The 23,926-nt window shown below is 41.9% G+C and overlaps 1 protein-coding gene across 5 annotated transcripts in view; it reads right to left on the bottom strand.

The window, feature by feature from the left end:
- RYR3 (ryanodine receptor 3) overlaps positions 1 to 23,926 on the bottom strand; it is a 485,624-nt gene that overhangs the window by 406,159 nt on the left and 55,539 nt on the right. Inside the window, exon 1 of one of the 5 annotated variants that reach the window (XM_075282948.1) lies at positions 13,409 to 13,794. The exons of the other annotated variants lie outside the window; for them this stretch is intronic. Coding sequence (XP_075139049.1) covers positions 13,409 to 13,456 — 48 coding nt within the window. The 5' untranslated portion in view covers positions 13,457 to 13,794. Of the gene's footprint in view, positions 1 to 13,408; positions 13,795 to 23,926 lie in introns of those variants that run through there. 5 annotated transcript variants of the gene reach the window in all.

The raw sequence follows: 23,926 nt of genomic DNA, 5'->3' as shown, positions 1-23,926 counted from the left end.
TGAGTTTTGGAAATGGTATCCAAAATGCCAAATATGTAGACACGATCTGTGCCAGCAATGGGCAATGCTCTGAACCAACATGTATCAGGAAGTTTATTCAGTGGCTAACATCCATACAAATAAGACTAGATGAGGAATTTTTTACTATGTTTTTTGTAGTCCCTAAAACACCACCCTATATCTTTATTAGAGGTTGGAACTCTCTTTTTTTTTTTCATTCATTTCTCCAAATCACCTTATTTAATTATGGCTGTGTGCAGTTGCCACTAGGGGGAGCTTCAACTGAATTCAATAGTATCTGTATAAATCTATGTGTAGTAATATCCCACAGTGATCAATAACTCAGTTATTGCGAGTGACAGATTCAGAGCTATAAATAAAAATAAAAAATTGCACTACAACCAGGGTCGGACTGGGATGTCTGGGGCCCATCAGTGGAATTGTTTCTAGGGACCCACTGCCAGGACCCTGCAGATCAGCGGTACCAAGACAGGGCGCTAAAGGTAATAACATGTTGGGAGCCATGCTGCTCACACACTATACCATGTGCACTACATATACCTACTGCTACAGCCTGTATGGCAAGTGAAGAGCATGGCTCCTAGAAATGTTACCATTACCTGTAGCTGAAGTGTCCTGGAAAAGCTGATCTGCAGAGGTCCTGGCTGTGGTATCATCGCAGATGTAATATTGATGGCCTATCCTAAAGACAGGCCATCAATATTAGAAAGATGGATAAATCCTTTAAAGTGTTTGTCCAGGAATTGGAGCAACCCATGTGGTGGGCGTGAGGTAAAATAAAAAACAAGTAAATAAAAAAGAATACTCATCTGTCTTTGGCGCTCCTTTGTCCGCCAGTAGTGTCCATTTGGTGTCGTGGTGGCACTCCTTGCTGGCATCCTGCACCTCATGTGATCACTGAGACCAATTAGGTACAGGATTTCCAGAAGTGAAGCCATGAGACCGAACAGACACAGGCAGGGGACAACGGGGGGCTGGGGACAGGTGAGAAGGCTTTTTTTTTAAAAAAAAATTATTTTTACACCTCTCTGGCGGCCACCACAGTGATCACTCCAGTTTATAGACAACCTGTTTTAAGGGGTTGTCTGGGCCAAATATTTTATGGCCACGTCTGTGGACTCCCATAATGTATGGGGAACTGATGGAAGCTGATTTTGAGGTGGATTCCTGACCAAATAACTCCGTGTGAACTCAGCCTTAGGCTAAAGCCCCATGTAGCAAGACATAGCAAAAAGCACTGCGGGAAAACCCCCCGGTAGCATCACATCAGTTTTTCCTGCAGCGCTTATTGCAGAAACTCCACAGAGGTTTCTTCTGAGGACTTTCTGTTTCCTTTAGGGTAAATTCACGCGGGTTTTTTTGGTCAGGATTTTGAGGCCGTATCCGCCTCAAAATCCTGACCAAAAAGACGGCTCCCATTGAAATCAATGGGAGCCAGTCAGTTCTTTTTTCCGGGAGTCGGTTTGTTCCGGCTCACGCAAAAAGAAGTGAGGTGCTCATTCTTCAGGCCGTTTCACCTCACGATTCGGCCTGAAGACACTCCCTCCTCCGGACTAGGCCCATTCATTGGGCCTCATCTGGAGCAGAGTTCGTGCAGTGCACCGGCATTCAGTCGTGGCTACCCGTATTTCGGTCCGGAACCTGAGGCTGCCTCCGCCTCAGGTTCCGGACCAAAACACCCCATGTGAACTTAGCCTTATACCTATAGGGAAACTGCAGGTGTTTCTGTAGGTATAAGTGACATGCTGCGATTTCCAAAACCTCAACAGTTTTGGAAATTGCAGTGTGTCCACTGTGTGTGTTTTTCTGCAATGTGTGGATAGGATTGCACACACTATATACCTACACACTCAGGCCTGGTCACATCCATTCGGGGAGTCAGCATAATGGCAGCATATAGGGGCCATTGAATAGAGGGAACGGGCATCCAAGTGGTAACCAAACATATTACAAAGGCGACTGGATTCACACAATAGTATTAAAAAAAAAAAGTTATTATACTAAGTCTCCACACTCCTTCTAGGTCTCTTGAAGAACCAGTCCAGTTCCCATATTGAGAAAGATATGCAAAATTTGCACACGATTGCACCATGCATGCCTTCCTATTATAAAACATTAGTCTCTTCTAATTTCATGCTAGACAAAACCTGGCCTTAGCATAAGGAGTGTATGTGCCTTGTGAATTTGCTAATCTCATTATATAGCATATGTAAACTCTCCCAGATGATTACGGTATTTTAAATTAATTTTCTATAAAAAATATTTTAGTACCCATAGAAGGATCAACAACAAGAGAAAAATCACCATATTACACAGACAACCAATTAAATGTTGTTCCTAGGTAACGTCAACCTCTCAGAAATGAGTGTGCTTACGGTGCAAGAAAAGAGTGCAGATTTCCAGGAATCACACACAAGACTGAGGGATTTCAGCAGCCTTCTGTTCAGCATGCAGGGACGATAGACAATGTTATTAAGTACATCTGCATCAGCCGTGCTGAGATTTATTTAAATATGACATAAAGCCTTGTGAGAATACCATGTGCTAGAATGAGTGCGCCAACAGCAAGGAGCGGACTGGATATCGTTTTAATTGCCTCTTTCATTCACTCGATTTTGTACAGACTTTACATTGCAGGACGGCTTTGCAGAATTTGCTCTTTCAACTGGTTCCAGATCATATAAAGGACTGCAAAACTAAGTATTTTCTGTTAAAGAGGGTCCCTGGGTTATTAGAAGTAAGGGTCCTAGAACTAAGCATGACATGGTTTCTGAGTATGTGGTACACATTGCATGTCCAGGTTGTGCAGAGCTCTATATACATTTATCAGTTAACAATGGTCACGGTATGTATAACAAGAGATGCCAAATAGTTACAGTCCCCAATAAGTGATACGAACACTATGAACATTTCCTCTAATAATTCTCAAAGGGATTCCACTGCAGACATTGTTATTTTGATGCTGACAGATAGTGCTGCATTGCTATATCATATGAAGCCATTTTCCATTATGTAACACGGTGACTGTCTGGAGATACAGCCTTCTTTGTCCGGAGGACGCCGATGAGTTGAATACATAGGCAATTAAAGCAGGAGCTGTCACAGCTCAGCTTCTGCTTTAATACTGCGCTCCGGCTCCTGCATGTGTAGGCGCAATGTGATGACGTCACATCGGGCCTACAACTATGTGAGTGCAGTGGGAGAGTGGAGAGAGTGGTGGGGCAGTGTTGGAAGGTGAGTACAAGTATTTGTTTGTGTTAAACATTGAGGGGAACATAATGTAGGGGGCCTATGAAACTGGGAGCAGATGAAGGGGGAGGACGGCATGACACTGGGGCAGATGAAGGGGGGGACGGCATGACACTGGGGAAGATGAAGAGGGGGGAGACAGCACGACACTGGGGCAGATGAAAGGGGGGAATGGCATGACACTGGGGCAGATGAATGGGGGAGAAGGCACGACACTGGGGCAGATGAAGGGGAGAATGGCATGACACTGGGGCAGATGAAGGGGGGATGGCACATCACTGGGGAAGATGAAGGAGGGACATGAAACTGGGGGCAGAGATGGAGGGACATGAAACTGGGGACAGAGATGGGGGGACATGAACCTGGGGCAGATGAAGGGGTTATATGAAACTGGGGAGAGATGGAGGGGGGAATATAATTTACAGATGACTTACAGGATTTACAGGATTATACTGTGTCGGAGGACATGAAAAATGAATGAGAATGGGCAGAGTAGACATAAAAGTGGGTGAAGGCAGTGGCGTAACTACCGTGGTAGCAGCAGTAGCAGCTGCCACAGGGCCCGGGACATTAGGGGCCCGGTGGCAGCCGCTACCGCTGCGTTTTTTTTTTTCTTTTAATAGGCCGTTACCGGCTGGAGTTACTATATACTTACCGATCCTGGCAGGGGCCGGGATCGGTAAGTGACACTGCGGGCCCCACAAGCACTATTATACTCGGGGGTCTTTTCGGACCCCCGAGTATAATGATCGGAAGTGCAGGAGAGGTAACTGAACATAAAAAACTGTGTTACTTACCTCTCCAGGCTCCGCGCAGGCTTCGGCCTACTTGTGTGACGTCTCAGACGTCACATGATCGGGGCCTGCGTCCTTATGCGTCGCGACGCAGGCTCCCGGTCACATGACGTCCCTGACGTCATTGAAGATGGCCGCCAGCGGGGAGTCGGGAGACAGGTAAGTTACAGTGTTTGTTTTTTTTATGTTGTTCTTCCCCCGGGTCTCCGATTATTATACTCTGGGGTCTGAAAAGACCCCAGAGTATAATAATTGTTAATGGGTGTCCACAACGGGGCATAATAGTGGGTGAAGGGGCCACAATGGGGCATAATAGTGTGTGCAGGGGCCACTATGGTGCATAATAGTGTGTGCAGGGGCCACTATGGGGTATAATACTGTGTGCAGGGGCCATTATGGGGTATAATACTGTGTGCAGGGGCCACTATGGGGTATAATAATGTGTGCAGGGGCCACTATGGGGTATAATAATGTGTGCAGGGGCCACTATGGGGTATAATAATGTGTGCAGGGGCCACTATGGAGCGTAATAGTGTGCGTAGGAATGCGGGGGGTGGGGTCGTGCGGGGTTTTCGGCGTTGGTCGGGGTTTTCGGTGTCAGCCGGGGGGGGGGGCCCCATGTCAAAGGTTCGCCACGGGGCCCCGCCATTCCTAGTTACGCCACTGGGTGGAGGTAAGTTTGCCATGGCGCACGCCCCATATTTTGTCCCTCTTTCGGCTCTTCTAAAGTTGGGAGGTATGCATAATGGGTTTCAATAGACTTCTATTGGCCCTGTTGCAGAATATGTAAAATGGCCCCTCACGTATTATGAGCTATTTATAACACTGTCTGGTATCATCTAATTTGGTGGAAGGCCTTTCACACCACACCAAACACCTTGGCCTAGCTGCAGCTTTTACCATTGACACAGGACGATACAGGATTTTGTGTGCATTAAACCTTAGTTGACCTGACATGTCTGTTTCCGTTAATACTTGCATTACAGATAATACAATTCTGCAGTATATTTTATAATAACTAAATTGTGTTATTCTTTCTGTTCCTTTATGAATACATTGACATTTGGATGTTACCTATTTTGAAGTGTCCCCAAATAACCTGACACTGTCCTATTAATGCTTAGAGAGTCAGAGCACCCTTTGGAAAGAGTAAAAGTAATGTCTAGTTTGTCAACTTATTCATAAATTTCCAGTAGGGATAACAGAGGAACTGTATGACACGAAGGAAAATAGCTCCAGAATTGTTATATCAGAAGAAATAGAAATCTTCATTGATCTACTTCAGGCGAGGTGAGAGGCCCTCTTTAACACTATGCCTGGCAGATCTGCTTTCTTACAATTTTTTTTTTCTATTTAAATACAAATGACAAAAAATATCTAGTGCAAAGAAAAATGCTGAGGTTTGAAGGAGAATTCCCACAATCTATATTTATTACCTATTCACAGGACTGGTGATATAACCAGGGGTCTACCACTGGGAGATTCACTCATCACTATAACAGGCAAACCTGTCAAGTCAATTTGGGACACTAAACCAACCACAAGTCCTAGATTGGGGATATAGAGTCTGCAGTCACCCTGTTTAAAGCTATCCATGCCCGCATTTAAGAAAAAAAAACAAAAAACCTTTATACTTACCTAGAGTCAATGAGTGTAATTGGACTCTTCTCTGGTACTGCCAGCGCCTGCACAGTTCTTCATATACACCTCAGCTTCACACTCTTATATATTCTTCTGGCTCCAGTGCAGATATTGGCTTCAATGCAGACTTTCTGTGAAAAATGTTGTGGAAAAAAAATCGCTATGCATTACCGCTGAAGTCTTTTCAGCAGCGTTTGGGCTCGTTCACACGGTGGCAAAGGGGCGGATTTCGCTTAAAAATCCGCCCCTTACAATGGTGGTCTATGCAGACCGCCGGGCTTCTTTTCTCCGCTAGCGGTGGGCTGCTGCTAGCGGAGAAAAGAAGCGACATGCTCTTTCTTCAGGTGGAAGTCGCAGCGCACTTGGCCGCGGCTTCCGCCTAGCGGCATCACCCTCCTATGTCGGCTCATTTATTTGAGCCGACATAGGAGGGGAAAGTTGCGACCGCGATGGTCGTGGCAGGCGGGTTTTGACCAGAGAGAGACACGGCTCGCCGCGTCTCTCTCTGTGTCAAAACCCACGCGGGCGGTTCACGTGTGAACTGACCCTTATTTGGCTGCGGCTCGCTATGTGGGGCCTTAGCCTAAAGGGGTATTCCTAGATCATCAATTGAAGTTCTCCCTTCTCAGGTCATGTGATGTCACATTTATTGGACACATGGGCTGATCGCTTCAAGAGAAAGGGCTGCGATAAAAAAAACCTCAGCCATAAATGTACAACTTGTGCTTGGTAAGTATTGAATAGGCTGTAGCGCTCATCGAAACGCTGCAGCCTCTTCAAACAGCTGATCGATTGAAGCCTGGGAGTAGGACCTTGGCGATCTTGAATGGATGACCTATCTGAAGAACAGGTCATCAATTATTTAGCATGGAAAACCCCATATAATACCCCTTTATGCCCATTTGGACATCTGCTCTAAGCATGTGGTGTATTGTGCTATATGGATATCACAGGTGTCATAAATAATACACTGTTATGTATTGCTCTCTGGTAGTGTCACTTCCACAGCACTATATATATATATATATATATATATATATATATATATATATATATATACTTCCTTAGCATATAGTACATACAAATTGAAAATGGCTCAAATTATCAAATGAGCTCATAAATAACCTGCGCTCTACTTTATGGTTCATTTGTTCTTTAATTCATGACCTTTGACACTACATGCTCAGGACTGTTAGTTGAAAGATCTTTGATGTCTATGGTCAGGTCATGGTAGCATTAATCGTGCAGATTGGAGGTCATGGAGTATATTTTTGCTAATTTATCTCCCTTTACCACTAGCTGTTTCTCTACAAAGAGAATCGGTACACAGATTTAAAATAATAGGTCTAGTCTCTCTAACATGAATATTTTGTCATTGTTATATGTGACACTGGAAGCTTTTGGTGCGTTTGGTAACAATTTTTAATAACTGTGAAAATGTGTTAAATAAATTATCAAATCATACAAACACCCTATCATCACCATACAAGCACTGGCTATTGCTATGCAGAATTATATATACACACAGTACAGTATATATATGGCCAATTGTGCCTAAAATTAGCATCTCCCATCCTAGTTCCATTTTGGTCCTATAATCAGTCACGACACACGTGTACATTCTTTGCATCATATCATTTGCTTACACAATGTCCTTACAGAGTAATAGTGAGAATACATTTACCAGCAGGAAGTCTCTTATCTGTAAGATGGGCTGCACAAATCCACTGTATCAATGTCCTGTCATAAAGGATCTGGCCACAGTCTCTTAAGCTATGATAAAATTACTGTCTAGTATTTCTTTCAGTCTCGGAAAACACCTTAAGGCCCTCTAACTTGAATAGGAACAGAAGACTTTATAAGATAATCTCAGGGAACCGTATCTGCTTCTATTTCTATGTTGGCCATTGTGGTAACCTCCATTCTTGTTCAGCATCATGCACACAGCTGTATTACAGAATTGCATAGAGCAATCCAAGGAGCCATACATTACTTCCTCCATCCTCAGATTTTGGATTTTCTTAGGTCATATGAAATCCATTAGAAAATAAACTGCAGTATATTATTACCTTCAGTATCATGGGGAATTCTTCTTTGGAATTGCTTTGGGACCATAGGAATTCTTGTACATGTTCTTTGTTCATGCAGACTTACTGCATGTGTAGAGGGAAATATTACATGGAGCCTGTCACTAGAACCCAGCATATCACCTTGTAAACAAGGTAGGGTCACCTGGATCAAAGGGTATTTTCCCATCAAAGGGTCTTTTTTGTCAATATGCAAATAAGCTAGTTGGAATAACAGGGGCATTGCTACATACCCCTTTGGAGCAATGGCAATGCCTTTGGGGTTGATATGCTGGGTTCTGGTGACAGACTCCCTTTAAACGTAATTTAGGGAGCTGTGATTCCACAAATGATTAAAGAGGCTCTATCATTGGGAAAAGTCATTTTTAGCTAATCACTTCCTTGCATAGGCTTTAGAAAGTCTATTCCACACCTACCTTTAATATGTAAATTGCCTCAGTGATTTTTCAATGAGCCCACTTTTATTCATATGCTAATGAGCTTCCAGCCAGCACAGGAAGTTCCCAGCGGCCTCCTCTCTGCTATTCTCTCCTATGTGTGTGTGCAAATAGGAAGCTGAGTCACCATCAGCAGCAGCCTGTGCTGTACACATACATAGGAAAGAATAGCACAGAGGGGGCACAATGACACTTCACAGCAGTCTCCATTGTGGTCCGATCTTAGACTCCGCCTCCTCACAGACAAGCCTCCAGCAAAACCAGCGTTGATTGGCCGAATGCTGTACACTGGCCAATCAACGCTGGTCAATTCATTTCTATGACAAAAAGTCAGCTCCCTCGTAACAGCAAGCTGCCAGCTCTCCTGACTAGCAAAGACGAGCCTGCGGCAAATCAACGCTGGTTCTGCAGCAGGCTCGTCTTTGCTAGTCAGGAGAGCTGGCAGCTTGCTGTTACGAGGGAGCTTACTTTTCATCAGCGCAACTGCAAGTGCTGTGCAGTTATAGCGCACGGACCCCATAGACTATAATGGGGTCCGTGTGCTTTAATTGCACAGCGCTCCACTCAAACACTCTCTTCCTGCTATTCATGAACTTGTTCACCCTCTTTTAGTCAAATAGTGGTTTCCCCTGAAACAAGCATTTTTTCCCATAGACTATAATGGGATTCGATATTCGATCAAGTAGTCGAATATTGAGGCTCTGCTCGAAACGAATATCAAATCTCAAATATTTCACTGTTCTCTCATCTCTAGTAATAATACTTCGAGAGTCCATTGTGAAAAAAGCACATTGCAAATTGTTGTTGTAATGTAAATGAAATAGTCACCTACAAGGACCATGAAAGGTGACATACACGAGATCTTTTAGGGCAACATATCTTCAGATACAACAAGTGATTCAATGTGTTATATTTAATACACAGAGATAGACCCTGGCCTGGGCACCTAGGAGGTCATGAGCCCAATATTACTAATGTGCACAAGATCTAAATCTTACAACTGGCTTTATCTTTATTACACTACAGCTTGCAGGCTATTTTCTTCTAGGTTTATGACTGGTAGTCCCTATGACAGATCCAGCTTGTATCCAATGTAATGGTACTTTGTCACAAGTGAAAGCAGTGCAGTCAAATGAACTATTGTAGATGATGAAGACTTAATGATCATTGAAGTGCAGGCTCAGCAGGCTTCTCCTAGGAGTGACACAGCTTGAGATGCAGCCTTTTCTATTAACAATCTCTATGCCATTTGGTTCCATCAGCCAAGAAAAATAAATGAAGAGGAAAAAAATGGACTGAAGTACTGTAGTATATGTACAGATTTCTGTATCTGTGGGGTATTTTCTCATGATGAGGGGTTATTAGTCATTCACCAGATGAACCTGAAGGACATTAACTGGATTAATACTAGGGCTCCCCTGCATTATACCATGTGGGATCTATCGCCTATTGCCTGTGTGGCAGACTGTGTACTTCATGCTTCCAAAGTACAATCTAGGCATGCTGTGGCTGGACGTTCTCTGTTATGCCCAGGCAGGAAAAAATCATTATGAGGCTAAGGCCCCACTAGGCGGAAACGCAGCGCTAAAGCACTGCGCGAAGAACCGCGGCATGAACGCATTGCAGTTCTTTCCGCAGTGCTTTCAACAGAAAGTTCACGCAAACTTTCTGTTACAATTATATCTATAGGAAAGCCGCTGGCGTTTCGGTAGATATAATTGTCATACTGCAATTTTCAAAACCGTGACGCATGCATCTAATCCACTTTGCGAGTACTGTAAAACGCAGTGATTTCTACCGCGGTGTTTCCGCCGATGCCAAATCGCAGCGTTTCCGGCTGAGGCCCCATATTGCAAAAACGCAGCTTCTTTTGTTGCAGATTTTGCTGCGTTTTTTTGAGCCAAATCCAGGAGTGGATCGAGCAGAAGGTAGAAGTATAAGAACTTCCTATACAGTTACTATTCTTTTTGTAGCCTTTCCTAGGTTTGGCTCCAAAAAACCGCAGCAAAATCTGCAACAAAAGAAGCTGCGTTTTTTGCAACGTGGGGCCTTAGCCTAATAGTTTTCCCACACCTTTGAAATGTCCAACTCCAGGATCTCACAATGCTATGACCCATCCCAAGAGTCAGCAGAACAAACTGTAGTGACAACCTTGAGCAGTAGGTCCCCGAGTGAACTCGGTGTGAAACCCCTGTGCGAATAGGAACACTGATGTGGTTAGGGAACCTTGCAATACTAACATTACTGAGGAAGGCCATTGTTTGCATTTGGAACAAGCTGCTGTAGAACGTCTGTGCCTGAAACTACCTTACGAAAAGTGCCTGGTGATACCATGTCCTGCCAGTCAGCATGGAGGAAGAGTGGAGCACTAGCTTCCCTGATGTACTTTGGGTTGTCGGTAACATTGGGAGTCCCAACTGCTGAAGAGCTTCTGTTAAACGCAGGGGGGACATATAATATTCACAAAAGATTTAATAAAACTGGACTCTGCAATCGATGATGTATGTATATAATAATGCAATTCAATATTTATAAACCAAGATACCCTGGCCTTTGGGTATATTTACATAACACATTTTTCACAGTTTTATTATTTTTAAAGATCTTGACAAAAACATGATTTTTTTTTTTTTTTTACCAAAATGTCACAGTTTTGCAAAAAAAAAAAAAAAAAGTTTCATGTAAATATACCCTTAAATACTGTTGGCCAAACACTGTTCTTGGCAAGGTTTTTACCAGACTCCCTTGTAATGAATTTATGCATGAAGAAATAGAACTAATACGCTATTATTGGACCGACCCTATAAAGACATCTAAGATTTGATAAAAAGAGGAGGTTTTGGACAGTGTTGATGTAATGTCGATGAAAGATGTTTATTGGTACTAAGTAGTCCCTCTCAACACAGGTAATGCTGATCGGCCAATCACTGGCCACAGCTGTGACCTGCTTTAGGCCTGGTTCATATCTGCGTATGGGTTTCAGTTGGGGGGGTCCACTTGGGGACCCCCCGAATGGAAATCAAATCTGCATAAAAAAAGCGGTTACCATAAGAAACCCCTGGATCCCATAGACTATAATAGGGTACGTGAGGTTTCATACAAAAAATGTGGAGAGAAAAGTGCTGTTTGCAGACAGGGGAACAGAATGACCTGAACGCAGATGTGAACCGGGCCTTAGACAGTGATTGGCTGGGGGATCATTTCTTGTGTCAAAAGAGACCAGGAACAGGAAGAAGAGACGCGGGAAGCCTTGGCATGGGAGCATCAGGCAATCTAAGAAATGAGTAATGATTGTTGTTTTTTTTATTGTATACAGTATAAACAAAATTCTGAAAAAGCATTTTAATTCTTGAAAATTTCCTAATAAAGTCAATAAAAGAAACTGGATGATTTTACACAGCATCAATCTCTACAGCACTATACTGGGAATTGACACTTTTCCATTGACAATCATTGCTGCAATACATCCCAGTGTGAATGTAGTCTTAGAGCAATCCATGACTAAATAGGGCAAGTAGTAGTAGTAGGTGTTGTGTCATCTGTTACTATCTACATACTACATGGACAGTCCTAAGCCAGCGCTACCTCCCATTCTCTTTCCCTGACAGGTCTATTTGACGCGTTATTGACAATAGCTGATATATTACATTAAAAACTACTCAGGCAGATGACATACAAGAATTTATGGAGGCTTTAAGCAAATATCCTCTTGTATCATATTTAAAGCCCAAAGCTTATACATCAGGTTAGAAGAGATTTGTGGTTTTAGGATAAAGACAGCTGTGTATGATGGATGGTGACAGATAGGACCTGAGCCACCTCGACTCATGTGCTCACATACAAAGCAGCCTATATCTATGATACATATGTCATAAAAGGGATTCCCAGGTGATAGTTGTATAGAAAAAGTCTTATTTAAAGGGACAGTATACTTCAAGATCACATAAGCCTATAAAATGAGCTAATAATGCCGAAGTATATAAATATATTGGACATGGTTTTCAGAAATAGAGATACGCAAGATAAAACAGCAATCGGGGGGGGGGGCATACATTTTTCTGGACTTCCTGTCTGCAATCCAATTGAAGATCACTACAGTCAGCCTCTCCCCAGCCTGAAATGGCAGATTGAAAACAACAATAGATTGCATTTATCTGCCCAACAAATGGGCTTTGGGTTTAGTGTTCCTTTAAGAGCCATTTGCCCACCTTACAATGCAGAACTGGCAGCTCCTGGCCTGGTAAGGGTTAAGTACATTATCTATAACAATGCCGTCCAGTGACATGATGTGTGCGTGCTTTGTAGGGAAGGGAAGCAGCTCTCTGCAGAGCCGCAGACAACACATCTCCTCTCAGCTCTGCAGAAATGGCCAGTGATGTCTGAATTTTCCTCCTTTCAGAACAAATATTTGACTGGCCGGACTCGTTATCCTGAGTAATAATTACACAAGCATCTCCTCCGCTTTAACCTCTAATTCACATTTCTTTCCAAGCAAGAGAAAAAAAAAAAAAAAAGATTCCTCAGAGTCTTGAGGAAAGGTCATGTGCCTTGTGCGGTGTGGATATTAGATATTATTAGACAGGGTTCCCTCATCTGCTTCCAAACTATGTAAGACCGGTAGAGCAGCACCTGCTACATATGCAACTGCGGTACTGCAAAATAATAATACAAGAGCAAAAGCTCCCACAGTCCCTGATGACACACAAATAGTAGCTGCTGGCATATGGATATAGAATATATGTATAGGATAAAGTTTGGGGCTCGCTTGCTACCTTGCCATGCACAGATGGGTGTCTGGTTTGGCTAATATGAGATAGTTTTCTTCCTTGTGGAGGAGAGCTAATTTGCATGCAACAATAATAATAGTAATTAATAACTTGTACTAACACATATTCCATAGAGGAAGCAATAAACATACAATATAACAACTACTAATAAACAAACACCTATTAACAATGAAACAGAGACCGGACCCTGTTCATCAGAGCTGACAATCTACAACCCAGAAATTGCAGCTGTTTTCTACGTTCTTAGGTCAGTCCCAAGAAGTCTGTGCGTCAAGTCTAAGGAATAGACATATGCCAAGGGTTTCCGCTCATGTGTTGGGAATATACACAGATCTTCAATACAATGGCTGCTGGCTGCAAAACCTAAACCGTGGAATGGAAATGGTACTCACAGTGCGGAGGAATTGTATCTCATCCTCCACTTCGCCCCCTTCAGCCATGGCTCTTGAGGAGTCAGCTCTGCTAAGACTATGCTTGCCTCCACTGAGGGCTCAGCGTGCTGTGCAGCTCTTCTCCTAGCAATATTAGCATACAGCTAATCCACAGCCATATAGGGAGCAGCAGAGCTACCGTGTACTAACTCTACTGCACTGCAGACTGTCAACCCCCTCACTGCCAGCAGCACAATCACACACTCCCAGACATCACCACACTGATCATATATCACAGGCTGCCTATATATAAGCAGCCTTCCATTTGCATGCATGTAAATACTCCACTCTCCATTTATATAGGCATACGTATGTTCCCTGCTTAAGGCGATCATTGTGCATAGGTGGAGATGAAATCAAATGATCGTTTCCATTGATTTTACAAGACCGATTCAGTGGCAGATCCATTTCGCCCTCCGTAGGATTGCATTGCTCATGTTTAATCTATTTTCTAAAACTCAGGTCCCTGTGTGATTCCTGGTACAAGACAGACACAGATACAACATCGTACTGCTAATAAACCATTTACAGTTACAGTTTTGCCAAGATTTGAAGAGAACATGTTTGCAAGTTGCAAACGCTCTGTAGCGTCTGTCTGTGAAATCATTACGTTCCGCTCTGCAGAGCTGTGATGCACTGCGATATGCTGTAATATTTTTATTACTGCTTTCCCATTGGGTTGGCTCTTAGAATATATATAATGAATGCTCTGAATGCGGGTCACATCTGAATGCAAAGCTCTGGCCATGGCTAGCTCCTTTCTTAATGAGATCTATGACAGCCTTCGAGGACTACAGGGTATAGAGGCTGCTGAGCTTAGGACAAAAATCAATCAACTCAGTATCAAGCCATAAAATCTTTGCCGCTGCAGTTTTCTGTAACCCTACATATAGTCTAGTCTTACTTATTGTTACATGATAGCAAAGGAATCCAAGGAGAGCCATTGATGTAACCAGCTGGACGCAGCCAAGTGAAATCCTCAAATGACTGAGTGAATTATTAGGAAAACTTATCAGACATGACTGTAATAGGAACAAGTAATAGGCATTCTGACAATGAGAATTTATCGCAGGTCACATCGGAATGTATTTCTTATTGGTGAGGTCATTCTGCTTATCAGGTACTAGCTTAGTTTTAAACAACAGGACTTTGATCAAAAACATGAAATACTTTGCTAGATTTTTTACAGACCTAATGTCCATGAAAAATTGCCATGTCGGTCCCTTGATTTGAATGGTCTCTTTAAAGTCCATGAATGTCTATGGGTCTATTCCTATGGCTCTATCTTTGGCCGGATTCACATTTGTGTTCGGGCCATTTCGTTCCCCTCTCCCCATGAATAATGCAGAGAGAAAAGTACTGAAAGCAATTTTTTGTGCAGAAACCAAGCGGGAACCACACAAACCCCATTATAGTCTATGGGGTCTTTGGGTTTCCTAATTAAACCACTTTTTTCATGCAGATTAGGTTTCCAAGCGGACTCCCCAAATGGAAACCCATGCGCAGATGTGAACCGGGCCTTAGTCTGTCAAAACAGACAAAGTTAGGGCATGTCAGTTTTTTGGACTGCTGTGAAAAACAGTCAATAAATAAAAGGGTCTTGTGAATAGACCCATATGGGTAGACACTTAAGGTTTTCAAAAAGACCATCACAACGTTGTGAGAATAAGGTCTTAGGCTTCTCTTTCAGGCCCCGTTCACATCTGGGGAGTCCACTTGGGGACCCCACGAATGGAAACCTATACGCATAAAAAAGTGGTTACCTAAAGGAACCCTGTGGACTCTATAGACTATAATGGAGTCCATGTGGTTTCTGCTCAGTTTCCACACAAAACATGTAGAGAGAAAACTGCTGCCTAACCGGGCCTAACTCATATGGTGACCAATGCACCTTTTTGCATTATGGTGGTGCCAGTCAAGGTTTTGTCAGTTTAATATCACTATTCCTTTATAGGTCAATATATTGGACACAAGTAATTGACATCAAAAACAAGTAAAAAGGTGCAAAACGTTCAACCATAATAGAAACGCAGCAGATTAAAAAAAAAATAAAAAAAAAAATACTGTGTTTTACAGTTCCGGCAACATAAATAAGATTTTCTCATCCACATATTTTACCTACTGACACGTCGCATTTTTTCCCATAGAATGAAAGTGATGAAAAAACATAGTAAAATGCATTGTGTCGTTTAATTACTGGGAAGAATAGCAAAAAGCAATGGAAAAATGCATATACAACTGTTAATTTTTTTCAGCATTTTTTTGTGTGTTTCTGCAACATTTGGCCTTAGCCTTAAAAGTTTTCCAGAGTTATACTCACCTTTATATAGCCTGTGATTCCAACAATGCTCCTTTGGTCCTGACTGCACTAGTTATATGCTCATATATGCTAGTCTTAATTTCCTACTAGGGTTGTTTCTACAGAACAGCATCAATTACATATATGGCAAAAATCAGCCGAACCTGAAATTGGTAAGGTTTGCCAACCAAAAACCACTATCAGGCCGGGGCCCCACGGGTCGCAAACGCCGAGATTTGCCCGCAGCGGAGACGCTGCAGGAAAAATCGAAGCGTTGTACAGTGCAGGCAAAGTGGATGGGATTCATGCGAATCCCATCCCCACTTTGTGGAAAAGATTGCAGCACGGACACGCTGCGATTTGCAAAGCCGTTGCCGGCGGCTTTCCCGTTGATATAATGTTAAGAGAAAGTCCGCAGAGGAAAACTCTGAACTTTCTCTTAAAAGCACTGCGGAAAGAACCGCAATGCGTTCATGCAGCGGTTCTTCCCACAGCGCTTTAGTGCTACGTATACGGTCTGTGGGGCCTGAGCCTTAGGGAGCCTTCACATGGAATAAACACTCCACTCATTCTGAACGTAGACTCGTTCAGAGTGAGCGGCGTTAAAACAGATCTCATTGATTTCTATGGCTGCAGGCATTCGTGCGCTCCCCATTGAAATCAATGGGAGGCTTTTTTATCTATTGCTTTCAATGTGATACGCGCATATGCCGGCACCCATAGAAATCAATGGGATCTGTTTTAACGCCGCTCACACTGAACGAGGTTACGTTCAGAATGAGTGGAGCGTTTACTCCCTGTGAAGGCTCCCTTATACTCAAGCACTATGATATCGTTGCCCCCCCCACTTAACCGCTGAGGCCCAATGACAGACAAAGATCAAAAAGAGGGGAAAAAAAGCCATGTACCAAAGAGTCACTACATCTATGCCCATCTAAGTTAATTTTTTGGTATAGAAGAAACAGTACATTCCCCCCAATATCTCTCTGCTTCTGTGCACTTTACCGAGGTGCATTGGATCAATACCACTTCTTTAGTAGTTCAAGGAATAGAACAGGTTACTCATCCAATAAGGATGGTGATCATTATAGAAAAATATTGAACCAAGAAACACATTGGTTATTCCATGAAAACATGCATGTTGTTTGGTCCGAGTAGACAGCACTTGTATTTGATTTTACACTATAAGGTTTATTCTGTGTCTTATTTTGATATATGTCAATATTTTTTATTAAATTGTCACTGTATGCTTTTAACATGGCTGTTACCATCTTTATGCTACGACCAAGAGCTTCTAAGGTGGCTTGAAACACGTAAAGGTATTTTTGGCATTGTCTGCCGTGTGAACTCTCTGCGCGGCTAGCCGCAACAGGATGCCGATGCAGTGCACCGGCATTGCATCATGGCATCCTGTTCCTGATTTGGCCCGGATGAATGGGCCTAATCAGGAACAGGTGAGTCTTGCGCCACGGAAGCTGTTTCAGCTGTGGAATCCGTGGGACAAAAGGGCATGTCACTTCTTTTCCCTACTAGCGGAGAAAAATCGCTAGTAGGAAAAAAAAGCAAGAGGCTAGCATTCAAATAAATGGGAGCCTTTTTTTGCAGGCGGATTTTGAGGTGGATTCCGCGTCAAAATCCCCCTGCAAAAAACTCTGTGTGAACTAGCCCTAAGTGATGGTGCTTCACCTGTTCCTGAGGATTTTATGGATATGAAATAAAGTTGCAATTTTTTGTGGATGCTGGAATTTCCTTTCCACTATTTGTTGTTCCAGTTCTCCTCACATGTCTGTGCACCCATAACAGGCGAGCTGGGGTACTTGTTTAACTTTTATAATAATAATACTACACTGTCTACCAATAAATATTTGGACACCCAGTAAAGTTTGGCGTAGGTGGAGTTATGGTCTGGGGGTGTTTCTCCTGGTATAGACTGGGACGCTTCAGTTCTATGGGTCGGACCAATGTTACTTCCAGTATGACAACATCATCTGTCATGTGGTGAGGTCTACCATGGCTTGGTCCAGAGCCAAGACTTGAACCCTATCAAGCACCTCTGGGACAAGTTAGATCACTGAAGTAAAGGGTGCAAAAGCCATCCAAAATTGGTGAAAGAACTTAACTGTCTTTTCCAAGCCGAATGGAAAAAATACCACTAGCCGTCATACAAGGACTTGTGGAAAGCATGCCCTGGAGGGTTGAAGCTGTAATTACCGCTCGGACCACAGGTGTCCAAATACTTATTGGTAGACAGTGTACCAATAATACCACCATACATGGTTCAAATAATAGCACCACCATAACAACTACCATTACCTCTCTATATTGACTGGATAATATTACCATAGTGTTACTGAGTAAAAAACACTTTACATAGATTAGTATTACCAATGATACCACTGTACAAGACCAAAATAATACTACTACATCATGATCACTTCACAGTGGCTGAAACATACCACCATTCTGTTACTAAGTAAAACACATTATGCAAAGACCAATATTACCACATTGCCATTTAACACATTGGACACATTTGGTATCATGGGTGTTTTGGTTTTTTTGGTACCACATTTTTGGTGAATTTCTTGTTTCCATAACTACTGGTAAAACACTGCGAGTTTTTTTCATCAGTGCTTTTTTTACTTCAAGAGTATAACTTTTTGTGTTTTGATTTTTCCCCCCCTTTTAGTAAAAGGAAAATGTTTGTTTTGGTACCGTGTTAGCCAGTGGTTATAAAATATAAAAAACAAAAAAAACTTTGCAAGTCTTCAGTAGGTGATACCTTTTTTAATGGCTAACTCATAATGATGACAGAATATGACGTTTCGAAGAAGAAGCTCAGAGGAAAGCTTCGAAACGTCATATTCTGTCATCATTATGAGTTAGCCATTAAAAACCTACTGAAGACCCCCCCTTTTAATCAGTATTCTGGTTAATTGTGAAATACCCACATAGGTCCTACCCTGGAGGCAAGCAGATGCTACATACATACTGTAAAGATGGCTATAGGCATAATAACTGTTTGCTTGGTTAGACAACTGCTCCGTATTTTTCATTATTAACTATGCAGTGGCACAGTGAGCGTAGCACATGACTGCAGGATCAGACTATACAGAAACTCTTTGGTTATGTAAGCATGAAGCCATGACATAGATTAGCAAAAGAGGCGCTATATATAAAACTACCTGAAAAGTTTTTGGTTATTTATTTTATTTTTACAATCATTATTGGGGCAACATAGAGGCTCGATGGTTAGCACTGTTGCCTTGTAATGTTGTATTGCAGGAATCCAGCCAAGGACAAGATCTGTATGAAGTTTGTATGCTCTCCCTGTGTTTGTATGTATTCTCCAGGTTTCCTCCCATACTCAAAAGACTGATAGGGAATTTCTATTGTGAGCCCTGTATGGGACAGTGAGTGATGACAATGTCTGTAAAGCGCTGTGAAATATGTTGCTGCTATGTAAGTAAAATAATTGTTCTACATGCCTTGCACACTATTCCTACAAGAGCATGCCATGCTTTCAGGTGGGGCCTATGAGCACAGTAACTGGGTTTACCCTCTGTGTATATCACTTTAGGACAGGAGTGCAAAAATGGGCTAAAAAAAAACTTCACAGAATCCAAATACAGAAGTTAGGTTTTGCTGAAGACCCCCCCCCCCAAACTTGTTTATGAGTAGGATGCATGACTATCCAGAAGCCCATGTGGGCTCACAAAGTACTGAACAGTGAGACAAAAAACAGACAACTTTGTGGACACTATAAATTGTTTTAAGGGATGTCAGTCATACTTCACAGTGTCTTTTGCAGACTTTGCAGAAGTGTCTTGAGTTGTCTAAACAGAGAATATAAAATCTGTTCATCACCTGAAGATTTCCTTGTAGGATGACGTTGGCAAATACAGTCAGGGTTTGCATTCTCTTCGCTATATAGGCAGTAAAGACATCATGCAGTATTTTCATGAACTGCAGCCAGAAACGTACCCATTTCATTTACCCTTAAGTCTATACGATGGTCTTCACAGAGGACTTTTGTTATCTTTACTGCCATCCTTCTAAGGATGAGCCTCTAAAATTTATGAGGGCTACTATCAAGTAATTTAAATTCTACCAATCGTTTGTGCAAGGTGGCTACCTCCCCAACAAATCAAATACACTTTGTAGAAATCTACACAAACTTTCTAGAAAGCGGACTCCCCCCCCCTTCCCCATATAGACCATCCTAAGGTTAGCTTGCTGCTAGTTCTAGATGTTGAAGGCTATCTCCTTATATTTTACAAGTGGAGGATATCCTACTATTATAAATGTGAAAGTTTGTTTGTTACTCAATCACGCAAAAACGTCTGAATGGATTTGGATGAAATTTGGCACATAGATAGTTTGTAACCTGGATTAATACAAAACCCGATAAATGACATGGCTTTATGACTGTTATGAATTTATGTTCATATACTATATTAAACTGCTCTTGCCTGCAGGAAAATTCAGCTAATTGCACTTTGCTGATAAAGCCTGGTCTTTTATCTCTCTATGTAAACACACAGAGTCCACACTGTACAAGCATCTACATACAGTCCTATGAAAAAGTTTGGGCACCCCTATTAATCTTAATCATTTTTAGTTCTAAATATTTTGGTGTTTGCAACAGCCATTTCAGTTTGATATATCTGAAAACTGATGGACACAGTGATATTTCAGGATTCAAATGAGGTTTATTGTACTAACACAAAATGTGCAATATGCATTAAACCAAAATTTGACCTATGCAAAAGTATGGGCACCTCAACAGAAAAGTGACATTAATATTTAGTAGATCCTCCTTTTGCTTCTAGTCGCTTCCTGTAGTTTTTAATCAGTTCCTGGATCCTGGATGAAGGTATTTTGGACCATTACTCTTTACAAAACAATTCAAGTTCAGTTAAGTTTGATGGTCGTCGAGCATGGACAGCCCGCTCTCAAATCATCCCACAGATGTTCAATGATATTCAGGTCTGGGGACTGGGATGGCCATTCCAGAACATTGTAATTGTTCCTCTGCATGAATGCCTGAGTCGATTTGGAGCGGTGTTTTGGATCATTGTCTCTCTGAAATATCCATTCCCAGCGTAACTTCAACTTCATCACTGATTCTTGAACATTATTCTCAAGAATCTGCTGATACAGAGTGGAATCCATGCGACCCTCAACTTTAAAAAGATTCCCGGTGCCGGGAATGCTGTTTTTTTTGGACGCCATGCATAACGCCTTTTTGTATGACCAAACAACTCAATCTTTGTTTCATCAGTCCACAGGACCTTCTTCCAAAATGAGACTGGCTTGTCCAAATGTGCTTTTGCATACCTCAGGCGACTCTGTTTGTGGCGTGCTTGCAGAAACGGCTTCTTTCTCATCACTCTCCCATACAGCTTCTCCTTGTGCAAAGTGCGCTGTATTGTTGACTGATGCACAGTGACATCATCTGCAGAAAGATGATGCTGCAGCTCTTTGGAGGTGGTCTGTGGATTGTCCTTGACTGTTCTCACCATTCTTCTTCTCTGCCTTTCTGATATTTTTCTTGGCCTGCCACTTCTGGGCTTAACTAGAACTGTCTCTGTGGTCTTCCATTTCCTTACTATGTTCCTCACAGTGGAAACTGACAGGTTAAATCTCTGAGACAACTTTTTGTATCCTTACCATGAACAACTATGTTGAACAATCTTTGTTTTCAGATCATTTGAGAGTTGTTTTTAGTAGCCCATGATGCCACTCTTCAGAGGAGATTCAAATAGGAGAACAACTTGCAATTGGCCACCTTAAATACCTTTTCTCATGATTGGATACACCTGGCTATGAAGTTCAAAGCTCACTGAGGTTACAAAACCAATTTTGTGCTTCAGTAAGTCATTAAAAAGTAGTTATGAGTATTCAAATCAATAAAATGATAAGGGTACCAAAATTTTTGCACCGGTCAAATTTTGGTTTAATGCATATTGCACATTTTCTGTAAGTACAATAAACTTCATTTCAATCCTGAAATATTACTGTGTCCATCAGTTATTAGATATATCAAACTGAAATGGCTGTTGCAAACACCAAAATATTTAGAACTAAAAATGATTAAGATTAATAGGGGTACCCAAACTTTTTCATAGGACTGTATTATCTGATCTGCATAAGTGTTATGTATCCTGTTCAGCCAGAGCAAGAAAGGGGGAGACAAATACACGAACTGAGAAGCAGACACTGCAGACAGTGTGCTGAGACACTGAGATGGGAAAGGCCTTTAATCCAAATTTGCAGTTTCCCAATTTTAAACATGCCAGAAAAAAGAAAATCTAATTTATCACAAAATTCTCAAAGATACGAGAGCTATGAAGGTAGTCATAAGTTAAAAAATTTCTCCTCAAGCTGAGCTATGGAGGATTGAGCAAGCTAGACGTTAAATGGCTCTTAGAGCAGCCGAAACGCTGGAGCAGGCGGATCATTGACAACAACAACAGCACACTCCTTATATGGCATCCCAGTGAGCTGCTGAGATGACGAAACAATCACAGGCTTGGCGAGAGGAACAGGTTCAGCGGCAGGCCAGCTTGAGAGCTGCTGAAATGCCGGAGCAGCCGAACCATCGATAGCAGCAGTTTACTGAATATAGGTGGATCATTGATGCCAACAACATGCAGACGAAGTCACAGGCAGAAGCTAGTTGACTATATTTCAAAGTAGTCCATTGAAGTACATTGAGTATAGATTTTGCACAGGTATAATATTTTCAACTTAGCATTTTGCTTGGTTGATGTGTACAGCCAATATTTGGGATATTCGGGTCAAACCCGGCTCATAAAGAAGCAATTTGCCCATTTCTAACAGTTGTATTGATTGGCAACTGATCAAGACAATAGACTGTTACCAATAAGATAGATAGAAAAAAATCTTTTGCACTCTGCAACATTTTTAATTATTTATATTTGCAAAAATGTTTAACTTATAATTGCCTACAATTTTAGATATGGTTATTTTCAGTGGAAACCCCCGTTAAGGGAAATTTGGTTGGACTACTGTATCAGTGTTGTTATTCTGTAAGAGTAGGAGGTGTTTGTTACCATTTTCAATAAAGTCTTCCGGAGAAGTTGACTGATTTATAGTGTATTTTCTGGCCTCTAGTCTTTTATGGTTCTCTAGTGTTGATGTGAAAGTGAATGGCCATCATGCATCCTGGTGAAAAATGCCTTGCCAGTTTGTGCATTTCCAGCAGAACATGGATAAACTATACCTTTCATCATTTCCCAGAGGAATATAGATGTAGTCTCCTAAATCCAACAGCTGATGCCAGGTGGCTATACTTCCATAAAACATTTTGTAGGTGAAAGATTCTTTTTAAGGTTTTTAATGGTTTTTCACCCATTTGTAGTTTTCCTTCTAGGAGCAGTACATTTAGTGCCAAAAATTGGATTGCATATTATTATGTTTGATGGACTATCCTTAGAATAGGTTATCAATATAAGATCGGTGTTGGTCCAAGACAAGGCACCTTCGCCAATCAGCTGATTGGAGCACAGTGTACAAAGATAGAGGTAGGCTGCTCTATACACTAAACATCTTATTGATGGAGGTGCTGGATGTCTGACCCTGACCAATTTGATATTGATGACCTATCCTAAGAATTGTCTATCAATATCTAGCTTTAGACGACCCCTTTAAATAATACAGTTCAAGTTGCCTGCAGATACCTCCAGGGCAGTCTCAGAAGTTCCGTGCATGCTATTTATGATTGAAATTAATGTACAAACAAGTCAACATACCAATAATAAGACAAGAACACAGCATACATACAATGTTGACTACTGCTGACAACCTGACCCTGAGTATGACCTTCAATGCACAGAAATCCCTTATTCATTGGGGGATAAGAGAACATGCCTAAATATTTACAAGCTTTCAGGACCAGAATGGTGAAAACTTTTTAAATCCATGTTGAAAACTTGATATGAGATAACCGATTACGAGTTTAAAGGCCCCACAGCCTCTTAGCAATAGCCTTGTTCACCGACTGTCACTTGGATGTTACAATAGGTTTACATAACTTTCCTTGCACCTGCAGTAACTGTAAGACTACTCCTAATACAGCAGGTGGAATGCAGACCAACACGTGTTTAGCAATATGGCGGGTGGCCATTTTATGTGTATCCCATGGGAATAAATAC

Source organism: Leptodactylus fuscus, chromosome 7 (genome assembly GCF_031893055.1).
Source record: "Leptodactylus fuscus isolate aLepFus1 chromosome 7, aLepFus1.hap2, whole genome shotgun sequence".
NCBI lineage: Eukaryota > Metazoa > Chordata > Amphibia > Anura > Leptodactylidae > Leptodactylus > Leptodactylus fuscus.
The sequence above is the reverse complement of the archived record's forward strand: the minus strand, read 5'-3'. Positions and strand labels throughout refer to the sequence as shown.